Source organism: Diuraphis noxia, unplaced genomic scaffold, assembly GCF_037042655.1.
Source record: "Diuraphis noxia isolate RWA-SAM2 unplaced genomic scaffold, SU_Dnox_SAM2 contig0004, whole genome shotgun sequence".
Classification (NCBI taxonomy): domain Eukaryota; kingdom Metazoa; phylum Arthropoda; class Insecta; order Hemiptera; family Aphididae; genus Diuraphis; species Diuraphis noxia.
This window is the reverse complement of record NW_028301714.1, coordinates 23,631,915-23,645,828: the sequence shown is the minus strand read 5'-3', so window position 1 is coordinate 23,645,828 and position 13,914 is coordinate 23,631,915. Positions and strand designations below refer to the sequence as shown.

The 13,914-nt window shown below is 31.2% G+C and overlaps 1 protein-coding gene across 2 annotated transcripts; it reads left to right on the top strand.

Moving 5' to 3' along the window:
• The first annotated feature begins 73 nt into the window (after positions 1-73).
• Positions 74-10,613, top strand: LOC107170116 (uncharacterized). Of its 2 annotated transcripts, XM_015520139.2 has the most exons (5): positions 74-1,577; positions 2,608-2,894; positions 2,988-3,056; positions 4,593-4,682; positions 10,358-10,613. In XM_015520139.2, the coding sequence occupies exons 1-5, from the start codon at positions 887-889 to the stop codon at positions 10,418-10,420; spliced, it is 1,200 nt and encodes a 399-aa protein (XP_015375625.2). In that variant the 5' UTR covers positions 74-886; the 3' UTR covers positions 10,421-10,613. The 2 variants fall into 2 exon arrangements, with proteins under 2 accessions (XP_015375625.2, XP_089083679.1); XM_089227553.1 differs by lacking the exon at positions 2,988-3,056.
• Positions 10,614-13,914: the final 3,301 nt, after the last annotated feature.

Genomic DNA, 13,914 nt, shown 5'->3' with positions numbered 1-13,914 from the left:
TAATATAACCTATATGAATCGTATACTATGATTTTTTTTATAGAGAAACAAATAAACGTTGCTGAAATATATAAATATACCTAATATAATAGGGGAGACTGGTTTAATATGACATATCATTTTTTTAAATCGGTGTACAAAAAAAAAATATTATTAGTTAACATCTGAAAACTTACCAGTATATTTGTACAAGTACTATACACACATTACTGCAGTCAAATACTAAATTTATAAAATTAAAAAAAAAAATTCTCTTTTAAAAAAAAATGTGAACTATGTCATTTTACCCTTATTCTCAGATAAAATGACATACAATGTTTGTATAGGTTACCATAATATATTTTGACTATTTTGTTATAGAATTACATTATATAATTTCAACTTTGTAATATTTTAATACATTTTTTTAGTATCATAACTCAACATACTAAATATAACAACACTTACCTATCTAAATCTATAACTTAAATTAACTAATAGAATATTTTATTATTAACTTTTGTATCAATTAAGTAAAATACGTCAAGTTGCTACTTTTTTGTTCGTGTTATACATATGTTTAATACTGAGGTCGTAATTCGAACACTTCCACTAAGTTTCTTCATTTATTTCGGTCTATTGCTTTATCCATTATATCCATTAAGTCTTCGATTTTTCTGAAGCACATTCTGTCATTCATTCTAATTTTATTTTAATTTAAAATATTCTAATTTTCATTCTAATTCATTCTAACTGGTAAGGTCTTCTTCCCCTTGATCACTGTTTTGTTTTGTTTCTGCAGGTTAGGACCATATTTTCGTATAAGATTTCCTTCAATAGTTACTACCTAATATACTTACATAATATTTATCGTTGAAATATTTACGTAAATCTAATAAAACGTTAGATGTTTCACGCATCCAAAGCGTTAACAGCCCTGTGGCGGTTGACCGGGTTGGGAACGTTTTCGTTGGCCGGTTGTCCGCCCCCGCCGTCGTCCCGTCTCTCGGTCGTGTACGCAGTGGCCGTTTATTCGGCGTACGCGTACCTATGCTCGGTACTGACGTCCGAACGGCTGAGTGCGTACAGGCAGCACGAGAGCGGTACGTTTCAGATCCACGTGATCAGGGACACGAACATGGTTCTGCTGTTCGCCGCGTCCACAGCGGTATACTGGTGCACAGCCGCATACCGCCGGCAACACGTCCGCGTGTACTCAGAACACGCGGCCGTGGTGTACCAGCTGTTCGGCTCCACAACTCCGGCCAGCCGCGTGGTGGACGCATGGTGTTGGGTGCTGTACGCGCTGCTGGCCGCCGCCCTATCGCTGGACTTGCGCCGGTACACGGGCCGTAGGCCCTGGACGTTTGGGACCGTCTACGTTTGGGGCCATTACGCGCTGCTCACCGGCAACATGCAGTTCGCCATCACTGTTTTTGGACTGTGGCAGTGTTACCGCGAGCTCAACTGTCGGATGCGGGCCGGAAGTGCAGGCCACCAGCACGATTTCGACTTGCGCGACTATGGATCCGTCGTCGTGGACACCGCCGAAATGCCAGCTTTGGAGGTGCCGCCGCAGAACATGATGTTCATCAGTGGTGAGAACCCGACCGCATGACATCAGAATAAGAATTCAGTGATGTATTGTTAAAAAAATTCTTGGGTACATACCCGTTTTGCTATAGGTGACAATAGTAAATACTAAATACCTACTCATGTCCTAAAGTGTGAAAACAAAGTTAAATCGCTTGCAGGGTTGGGCTAGGCCACTGCAGGGACACCAGGATTTTCCCGGTAGGCCGCCATGAAAATGAGCCTATGGTGGCTGCAGTAGGCTATTCGGAGCCGGTAATAAGCAGTGCGGGGGCCTTATATAATATATGTTAAATGGTAATAAAACTAATAATATAATGTTATTAATAATATTTAACTGTTGTGATAACCTTGCCTACCTATAATATGGTATGTAACGTTAAAATATAAAAGACTGAGGACGAGGATATTATTATTATTACTATTTATATTATATTTATTTTAATGTAAACAAATATAATTTGTTAATTTTCTTTATCTCTAAAAGGTATGATAATATTATATTATATTACGACGCCTTGCACTAGTGTGTATTTATGCTATTTATAGCAATTATCAATTAAATGTTATGTTTTTTTTTTCATGAACTTTTCGTGTCAGAGTCTGTTGAAATATGGTAGCGTTGGTTATAAATTAAATTTATTTTAATAGTGCCGTACCAACAAAATCCCCTAACCCCCACCCCTATATACGCCACTGAGTGAGCAAAAAATTATTCAGTTCTAACACCTCCATAGCATAGGATGTGAGTTGAGAGCAGGGGCCTGTTAAAAAATTATTTTCCGGGCCGTTTGTTTGAGCTAGTCCAACCCTGATCGCTTGAGCGCTTGACTCAAAATATATATATCTTATACATAGATTAATAATCACAATGCATCTAACGTGATATATGGAATTTGAAAAAACCAAATTTGTATATCGTCAACTCTATAATATGATAAATAAATAATTCATAGATATCTCTGTTGTCAATATTAACTAATGCAAAAATTACAATTTTTTTCTATGTATTTTTATTGGATGTACCCTACTCAGTATTGGAAAAAGTAAACTTGCTTACAATGCTGAAATATTGGTCAGATGTGCATTGGTCAATCACACAAATCGTATCCAGGGTCAACAACTTATTTAAATTCCGATTATTCGTCTTTTTCATTTGTGGATTACTACATTTGATGTTAACACCATATATGTTGTCGTTGACTATACTCAACGAGGATATTGATATATTGCGTTACTTATTAGAATGCACTTTGTGGTTCATTATTCATATTCTTCGAGTGGTTTTGATGATTTACCCGTGTGCACTACTAGGAGAAGAGGTAAATACATTAATATTAAAATATTAACCATTTTAATGTTAATAATTTTTTGACATTAGTCAATAGTAACCAATTATTGTTTTTTTTATGAAGGCTGCTAAAACACAAATATTGCTTGGAAGCTATCTCAATACTAAAATTGATTTATTTGATATAAAAAAAGTAAGAATTATGCGAAAATTGTGTAGATTAAATATTTATATTATTTGATATTATAGCTTAAAAATCGTTAAGATGATTGAAGAAAATAATATAATCTACAAGTATAAATAAATTCTATTAAAGATAATCAGTTTTATAATATGCAATATTACTTACAAATTATATACATGTGTATTGTAATGTAATAGTTTTAAATATGTATATTGTGTATAAAATATATACAAATTAAAATATTAATTATTATAACCTTTAAAATAGTTATTTTATGTATTGCGAAATAATTGACTAGTTTATACCTACTAATGTTATAATCTATTAAAATAAACGAAAAATGACAGTATACAATATTACCTAGCCATTTTTCAAGTTCTATTCTAATACAGTGAAAACTCTTTATAACGAAACTCGTCACAACGAAAAACTCATATTAAGTTAACTTATAATGGTTGGTTTGATTTAAAACCTATTAATTACTCTCTATTACGAAAACTCTCAATAACGAAAGAAATCACATGGTGCCTTCAGATTCGTTATAGAGAGTTTTCACTGTATATTAATCTTTTTTTTGATCAGAACTATTTCAGTTTTGGGTGTCACCGCCACTCATCAGTTACTAGTGATAATATTCCGGAGTTGAAAAATAGTTTTGTACACTAATTTAAAAATGTTCTTAGTAAAAAAAGTGTTAGGTGTATAAAAGTACAGGAGGTACCACCTATAGGCCTATAATAGTGTCTTATTGTCGTATAGAAATCTACTGTAGGGGGGGGGGGGGGGTGTAATGACTGGGCGAATTAAGGCGTCGGTTGCGACGCGCACAGTCGCCGGTTCGAATTCCGGTAACGGGCGGCATCGCTTTCCGGGCAGTTCAATAGTAAAGTTCATGGTATCTGGAAAAGTGGAAAGAGAAACCGCCACCCCCCACCAGGGCATGGCAGAAACCTACGGGTGCCCATTCGAAATTCTGCCAAAACATCCACGATTATCGAAACCAAAAGTTCCCTCCCCGACAGTTCCACAGGCTAATGGCCCTTGTTGTAGAAGCCTCAACCCCCCCCCCCCCCCAAAAAAAAAAAAAAAAAAAAAAACTTACTATAATGATACTTATTGCTAAAGGTACTTCATTACTTTCATAATAATACATATTTAAAAATTATAAAAATATATTTTTTTAATTTAAATGGTTTTGTAAATTTTTAGACACTTTTGATGTCAATTGTCAAAAGATGAACAATTTGTTTTTAATTTATTGACAGTAATCTTGTTAGTAAAAAATTTAACGGTTAAACTAGATCTGACGAGTGGTCTAGGATAAAAAAAATAATGTTACAGTTATAGATATATTAAATAAGATGCATGCTGGTTGATGTAGAGAATATTGATTAATGATAGATAAACATAAATTAATTTAGAAGTTAGGTCTTTGACCTGGTGAGCGATTATATCATTGTCATTTTAGTACAAGCAGTTAGTATTGAGAATCTAGGTTATTTATGTTTTATATTTTAATACAAAAATGAATATCCTTTTTTATAGATAGAAACTTATGCACAACAGTTGGCAGCCAACACACCAGAATTTAGTATCTACAGTATGTTTACTATAGACAAACAATTAGTTATCACAGTGAGTATTTGTATAATATAGTGCACCTATTTATAACTTAAACTCAAATGTACATACTACGTACTACATAGTGCATACGTTAATTTACTTCTATAGAACCAAAATATATTTATAACAGCGTTCATATGGGTACCTAATCGGGCTAATCTACATCTATACGTATCTCGGTATCTCACAATAAGAATCCGCAAAAAATCTCTAAACTGTGTTGTCCCTGCAAGTCCTATAATAGGATACTTTGGATTCATATACTGAATATATATCTGAGTATAATGCATAATAGATCTATTTTATCGATAAACCGCCGCTTATGTAATAAACATAAATTCTTCTTAAGATGATGACGCTACACATATATTTTATGTCTCCGTCTTACAAGTGTGTAACATGACAAATTTATGCTTAGAAGATCACGTTTAACTCCGTTAGTTTAAAAATTAGAATCTATCTATTATAATTATAAAAGTTGATGGTAAGAACATTATCTTTGTTTGCATGTGGCCATGTGGGTTCTTACAATAACTTAGTTTTTAATGTCAATAATATAAGTTATGTTAAAATTTCAAAACATTAAGCTGGGTCCACACGATGATAGTTACTCTCGCGAGAGTCGCTATCATGATAGTAGCTCTCAACTATCATGCACGTATGATAGTGTGAGAGCTGCTCTCACGATGGTTCGACAGTTACTATTGCCATGTTCACACGGCGATAGTATTCGATAGTACTATCACGATACCAACTATCGCGAGAGTAACTATCATCGTGTGGACCCGGCTTTAGGTAAACAGTCAATGTGGTCGAGTTCGTTCGTGATCAAACATATCACAATTCACAAGATAAAGAAGTGTAGAAAATTATTTTATAAACATTTAAATTAAACTAACATTAACTAATTAAAAATAAATATTAATTACTACCTATTGTTTGTCAAACAGTTTTACGAGCCACGATTTTGTTATCTTCATAGACAATAATCATTATCAGTAGAGTTAAAAAAATCTACCTATTTATTTAGGGTCATTGGAGTTAACCCAGAGTCAACTACTCTGAGTTACCGAACTCTGCTATCCGGAATAATGCTGGATAACTAGAGTTAACTAGAGTCGAGTTTTCGAATGCACCCAATGAGTGGAACTAAAGCAGCTATCAAATGAGTTTTTTCATTTTAATTTATGCCGTAATAGAACAAGTATGTTGGCCGTTGGATATGAGTCTATATTTTTATACGATTACTGTAACGTGAACAGTTACCGTTCATATTATTTTATACAGTGGATATTACAGCTGAATATTTTGATTTATAATATTTACATGTTAGTGACAACTGATAAACTGAAGCCAGTTACACAGCCTTAAGTCTTAACTGCGCATTAGCCAAGCGATCATAGTTGCATATTTTTCTAATTTATAATAAATATTTTAATCAATCTATCAATTTATTGAATTATTCTACTACGTTGAAATCTGTATAATTTATAATACTTTTTTTATATGAAATAAAAATAGATACATAGGTTGAGATAAATATGCGACTAGTTACTAGCATATGTACAGTTGAACAGTGGCGTGTCCAGCACAAACTAATTGGGTAGGCGCATTCAGTTGTGTAGTTTGTTTACTCTACACCGAAAAGATTTTGCCTATAAAAAAATAGCATTATGGGTAGTACATTTTTAGGTTTTCAATTTTGACCATTATACTTGCTGTATTTAGGTTTATTTTTTTATTTAATAATAGGCACTTTAAAAGTAAATTATTTTTAATAATATTGATTAAATATGTACTAGGTAAATGGTACCTAGGTATAACATAATAGAAAATTTAACAGTCTTTATTCTTTATAGACATTTTAGAGAAAAAAAAACTTAAAAATTACAAAATTATAAAATAAATAAACAAATTATTATTAATTTACAGAGTAGAGCAAATTATTTTCAACAATATTAACTAAATATTATGTACTAGGTAAGTGGTAGGTATAACATAATCAGGGCCGTCCCGAAAAAAAAACTATGGGGGGGTGTAGACTAACTAATTGCCAACTCATTGAGTAAAAAAAATTTTCTCGCTTCGCTCGAACAATATTATCTTATAATGTTATTTTATCATTTTTATTTGCTTTGCGTTTAAAAAAAACACATACTTTTTAAGTTTTATAAATTTAAATAAAAGAAAATATTGTTATTATTCTCTTTGATATCAAATGCAAATAGTAGTATAAATACCAAAATATTATTTTTTATTATGTTGATATTATAAATCATTATATAGTAGGTATATTGTATATAGTACAAAATAATAAATCTACATTTTATTATAAAACAATAGAATATAATTTTGATGAACAGGTATTCAAATAAAAATATTTTAATACATGTTAAACATACCAGATCTATTTATAACATGTTATCGAGCAGTAAGCACTTTCGCGGAACGACAGTATTTCATTGTCATTTTATTATTATTTTTATTTTTACTTATCAGTAAGTTATAATATTAATATTACCCATAGTTATTGTATGATATTCTTATATCTACAATATTATAAATAAAGTAGATATTTTTTTTTCATAGGAAAATACTTAAACTATGAATTTTATTGTATAATATAAATACAATTTATAGTTAAATATTATAATAAAATACTTAAAATATTATTAAATTGCCGACTCAATGACCTATTGATGAGCCATTGTGCCAACTGGGCCCAACTATAACTGTCGTGGGGGGGTGGCCCACCCCCTACACCCCCCCATCAGGACGGCCCTGAACATAATAAGAAATTTAACAGTCTTTATTCTTTATAGACATTTTAGAGAAAAACAACTTAAAAATTAACAAATATTATAAAACAAATAAACAAATAAATATTAATTTACAGAGTAAAGGAAATTCGTCTATTTTTTGTTTTAACAAACTCGCCAATCACAGGATTAGGATCATTTATCAATGGACTACTCAATACTCTTTCAATTTATAATATCGCTGTATTATGAAGGCGCTCAGTGGTCATTGTTGACCTCAAATATGTTTTAATTCGGTCCATAGCTGAAAAGCTTCTTTCGGCTGCTGCACTTGATACAGGAATGACCAGAATTTTGGTTATTATTCTTTTTTTTTCATTAAAAACTGGTTCTAAACTTGTAAGTTCTTTGTGGACTTCAAAAATGTCAACTGCTTTGTTCAAACCCTAACCTAACGATTTTTCATAAAATCTATCTAAAATTGTGATCGTGATGCTATAAACAACTTACTATTATAGCTATTCACTCCTACACGCCGCGCCAAATTCGATATAGTAACAATGTATAGTGATAACTGATATAAAAATACTGATAACAAAATATGTGATAATAATTTTGATATGATTGACCAATGGCAATGTCATCTATAAACATTGATCATGTCCACGGTTTAAGATAAACACTTATATATATATACCTATGTATATATATATTTTAAGTCGTGAGTTGTGATAAAAAAAAAAAAGTAGTCAAATTTAATTGGGCAGGCCCGGGCCTAGTCGGCCTACCCTGTAAACACGCCACTGCAGTTGAAGGATCATAAAGTCATAACACTTATGGTGACTTGTCGGCTGTCGCTAACATGTAAATTATCAATTAAATACCATGCAATGGCTCTATCCACTGTATAATATGATCTTAGCATTTTTGGGGACACAAATTACCAACTCTGGCTGAGGATTTATTGGTTCCATTGAAACTACCTACGTTAAAAAACGGTTTATATTGATTCTATCGGATGCTGTTAGTATTTAAGTTCTTATTGATTTTAGTCTTATATTTTTTGAAACATACAAAAAAAAAATTTGTAGGTAAGAGTATAACTATTCCTACACGAGTCTTGGCTCTACTTTTATATATTAAAATGTAGTCGATGTAGTCAAGAATCTCATTATTCAAACATTATTTTTATGGATTATTGTCTTTAAAAAATATAGGCAATAGATTTTATAAATAAATAATTGTAAAATGTTTCAGCGTATTATTTTAATTTTTTTTGTTTTTATGGGTTTCTATTTCTATTTATTTTTTCGATGCATTTCTATGGCGAAAATATTTACAAAAACATAATAGTTTTTGAAGTAATGAATGATCCATCAATTATGATAAAATAAATCATTCTGTATATTAATATATATATATATAAAAAAAATACTTCCATTCAAATAAAATAACTTTTGAGTATTTTTACTTGAATATTAATACTTTACAGAATATTTTTTTCAAAATCATGAATCATTAGTTATTTCAAAAATCATTAACGTTTTTGTAAATATTTTTTTACATAGAAATAAGTACCTAATACCTAACAAAAAATATTAATTTTTTAAACTTTATTGAAATGTCATTAACTATTTTTTTAAATTTAATTTTGTCATTTTTTTATAGTTATGATTTTTCAGGCTTTAATTTTTTAATTTTTGTATGATCAGTATCTGGCGAATTCAAAAGCTAGTTTAATCGATGTATAGATATTATTATAAACAAGCTGTTGGAGTTTATACAATATACGTTCGTATGTGTTGTCCGTGCAAGTCGTAGAGCATAGTAAATGTTGAGTTGTTGACTTTCATATTTTGTGTGAATTGACCTAGTATTAATTTTAGAACATTATAATGTGATTTTAATTTTGTATTTTACAGTAATTTAGATTTTAAGCAATTTTAAGCATTTTTAAATCGTAATTTTATACATACCTACTCATAATGTCAAAACTCATTTAAAAATTTAAATGTCATGACCAACCAACTTACAGGTCGTACTAATCTAATACTAATCCTAACAATAGGTACAACATTGGACCTTCTGAACAGAAGTTTTTATGTTTGATAATATATTATATTATATTATTTGTACATAATATTAAGACAGAAAAAATACATGCAGTCATAGCATTTATTTGATCTTTCTTAACATTTCTTTAAATGAACTATTACGCATTATCATATATAAAATAAATTATTGGAAAATAATATATACATATACGGGATGATTCTTTTATCATTGAACACTCATTATTTTTTTACATAGTTTCAAGTTGTTAAAAAACCAACGTTTTTATTAAAAAATTATATTTTTAAATATTTTTTATCCTTATCATTTTTTAAGTTTTTTACTTTTTTGAATGACAACATAGAGTTTTAATATCATATTCCAAAGCAGAATATTTTTCTAATTATTTTGATACTTAAAAATCGAATTTTGGACGAGTAGTTTATGAGTTATAAGTATTTAAAGTTTAGATTGGCGGAGTGGAGTGGTACGGGGTTACCCCGCAAAATGTTTGTCCACTACTCCGCTTGTCTAAACTTAAAATACATCAAAATACTTAGAAAAATATTCTGCTTTGGAATATGAAATTAAAACTCTAGGTTGTCATTCAAAAAAGTAAAAAACTTAAAAAATTATAAGGATAAAAAATATTAAAAAACATAATTTTTTAATAAAAACGTTGTTTTTTTAACAACATGAAACTGTAAAAAAATATTTTCAAAAACATTGATACTTTTTGAAATAATGAGTGTTCAATGATAAAAGAATCACCCGGTATATATTATAATATATAATATATATAATACACTCATCCATCCCCGTAAGCATGACCCTGCATGCGTTATAACAGTTACTTTTGTATTGTCATTGTTATAGTTAACAGGAGCAGTTACAACATATTTGGTGATAATTCTACAACTACAAGGTCAATCATTATGATGGGATCTTTAGAATTTAAATTCAAACATCTACCTACCTACTTTTATGTTTATTTTCTATATAATATTAATATTGTACTTATTATGAAAACTCATTTAATAGTTATTACATTTAGAATTTGAATATTAATTATTTTGTATAATTTTAAAAGTACTCAAAATATCGATTATCCTAATGAAGTACCTTCCTTTTTATGTAATATACCTATGCGGCTATGCTTATTATTTATCTATGTAACTCTCTATATTTTACTGTCTTACGACTTTCCCATAATATATTTACTGTCAACCATCACATATTCATATACAGTTTATTAGGCTTAAATATTGTAAGAAATATTTCTGTAAGGTGTAGTCAGGTATATTTGCTAGAAAACAAGAAAATATTTTTTTGGTAAATAATTATTTTCGAGCGGGCCACCAGCACACCAAACATACTAGTAAACAATCTCAATACAATTTTGTTACAAATAGTAAGTATAATATATGTACTTTTAGGTACATACTGGATTTGTTTCTTATCTTTTATCTACTATTGAAAAGATTAAAAATTTAGGTTAAGGAAGAATTTTTTTTTTTTGAATATTTTGTTTTTTACAAACATTTTTAACGAGCCACGTGGAATATCATCGCGTGTATAATCGTTTTGGCCGTATGGATTCATTGCAATTTGCAGTGTATTTAATGATTGTATCTTGTATCATACCGAATGTGGTTGACGGTACTTATGCATTTATTGTGCGTCACGTACATATGCGGTGAGTGCAGTTCACGCGCATCGATTCAAGTGGTGTGTGTAATCAGTGTATTGCGGTTTTGAAATCATTGACGGTTAATGACATTCATTCCGATGGACAAACGCGCAGTTCTGGTGAATTGTGAGTTTACGCAATACCATTTGAACCAGTCGTCCGCGTGCGACATATTATGCTCTCAGTCACGTGCCTGGTACGTTGGTAGTGTTGGTACGTATGTGAACCACAAGACCCCAGTGGTGTCATTTCAGTTTTTACTAGGAGGGGGAAAAAGTGACTGAACAAAAGAATATCCCACTAGTTAATTTCTGCTTACATTTTTATCTCGGTACAATTTCCATCTTACATATCTTTATTCTTTATTTCTGAGGTAAGTAAAAAGTCTAATTTTTATACCAAAAAAGACGCGGAGGAGTCAAAGAATTATGGTGGCTTACCGGCAACCTCAGTGGCATCACTTGAAATTTTTCTAGAGGGGTTGGACAAAATTACTATAAAAAAAGTAATTGTGAAATCAAGTACATTTTAAAAACTATATTAGGTATAGAGGTTTTTTTAGAAACTATGGATACATTTATAATATTGATTGTTGTATTATACGCAACCATAATATTTCGACTGAAAAATTAAAATATTATTAATTTTTATCTTGGCAATAATATTCCTTTGTCTCTCAGTATCTTTTTTCCTCAAAATTAAAAAAATTAATATTCTTATGTTACCTACAATTTGGCTATTTTACCAGAGGGATGCAAAAACCCATCTTGTTCCCCTCAATTAATGCAACTGCAAAAGATGATACTACGGCATAATGATCAATGACAGTATAATGACAACTTCAAGTGGCGGGTTACAGCGCTGAATAGATTAAAGATTAGATTTAGTTAAGTTTTAGTCTTGAAAGTTATATTTTTTGATATTTTTATCAATTATTAATTTAAATTTTTTACATATTGAAAAAATTTAATTCAGTATCCAAATTGAGGGAGGTGATGCTCCAACCACATTTTAAAGTAAATTTGGTTAATTTTATACATAAGCAACACGATATTCCATATACAGTAGAAATCACTATAAAGTGCACCGGTTATAACGAGATATTGCTTAAAACGAGCAAAACACTTGGTCCCGGCACAATGCACAAGCTCATATGGTTGTATATTGGAATATACGTTTACGAGTGTATGATTATAATGAGATATTGGCTATAAAGAGTAAAATAAAACGAACTTGACTAACGACCTTCCGTTTACCACGAAAGGTAATTGCAAGGTAAGAATTATAATATAATAATCCGGAGTTTTTAAAATTAGTGTAAAAATTTGGCACCGCTCCGTCGATGATTTCAACCATAATATTATGGAAGAATCAGGATATCGCATAATATAACGCAGCCGCCAGCCACCGGTATAATGAGAAGAACTGGCTGGCCCTTAAAACTTATAATAACTGACTTTTTAACTATGACCTAATGCAGGCCCCTTACGTCATATTTTAGGCCCTGGTTCAGAACTAAATCCGGAATACAAACATTTTTTTAATATATAATATTGAAGTAATTATTTACATGAACGCTAGACCCCTCGAAGTCTAGACCCTAGTACCACGATTCCTTATAAACCGCTCCTTGTGGGACCCATGTCCTTATGTGACTTAGGCCACTCAGGGGCGTTAATACGACGAGTATCTATAAATGATTTCTCTTCGAAGTTCAGACAATCTGATAACATTGTTCGAAATAAAATTGTGTCTGATGTTTATTGTGATGCGATAAACATCATGACAAGTTAATAAGTTCATAGGCGCCCAGTGGGGGGTAATCTAGGTCATTTGCTCCCCCTTGCTGTTAGGATTTTTTTAAATAAATTAGTTATTACTATAGATATGATATAACAAGTTGAAAGTGGTTATATAAATAAAAGGTACTTATACTACTTTAACTCATAGCCTTGAGTAATTCAACAATATAATAATGGGGTGGTTTGTAAATATTTTGGGCGACAAAGCCAACCCAAGCCATCCCTTACTTACGTGTTTGCAACAAGTCCGTGTTTTTACTTAAAACTTAAGTGTGTAGTATTGAGTGTTAAATTTGTATACTGCAAGTAACTCCATAAATTATTAATTTTACCAGCATACGATTGTTGATCGTATTAATTATATTTTATTTTGTACAAATACCCTTATTCTGTGGCCATTGCTAATATTTATCATATCATTATGTTTTCGGGACACTACTAAATTTAACAATACATAAGTATTACATACGCGTTAGTTGGCTGTCATATATTATATTTTATAGTGTTGTTGTTAGCATGAAATGGTATTTGTTTTTGTTATTAGTTTATTACTATATTCACGCGGGTATCACGAAAAAAATCGTTTTTTTTTTAAGCGACGGTGGCCATATAGAACTGGAAACTAGAAACAGCAGCTGTTGTAGCTGTCGTTTGTGTTGGGGTCACTACTCACTACGATGGTGGCAGTGCGGCCATTTAATGTCGGACGGTTGTCAGCCTGTGCGCGTCTCGCACAACAAACTTCGGTGGCAGCGGTAGCGTGCGGGCGTTCGGTGCACATACAGTACAACTACTGACACGGTGTAATATGCGCGCGCATCCTACCGCGGCAGTGCCAACCACCAACCTTTTAAGGTCTATGGTGCCAACCACCGTAATTTTTCACTCCATGGACTCGAGGACCATAAGCGCGATCAACCTGACAACACACACGGCATCGC

What these genes read in the sequence shown, in the direction of transcription:
- LOC107170116 (XM_015520139.2), top strand. Translation starts at nt 887, where the DNA reads ATGTTTCACGCATCCAAAGCGTTAACAGCCCTGTGGCGGTTGACCGGG. An exon ending in GTGCACTACTAGGAGAAGAG is followed by an intron (nt 2,895 to 2,987) that starts GTAAATACATTA and finishes TTTTTTATGAAG; the next exon opens with GCTGCTAAAACACAAATATT. An exon ending in ACAAACAATTAGTTATCACA is followed by an intron (nt 4,683 to 10,357) that starts GTGAGTATTTGT and finishes TCATTGTTATAG; the next exon opens with TTAACAGGAGCAGTTACAAC.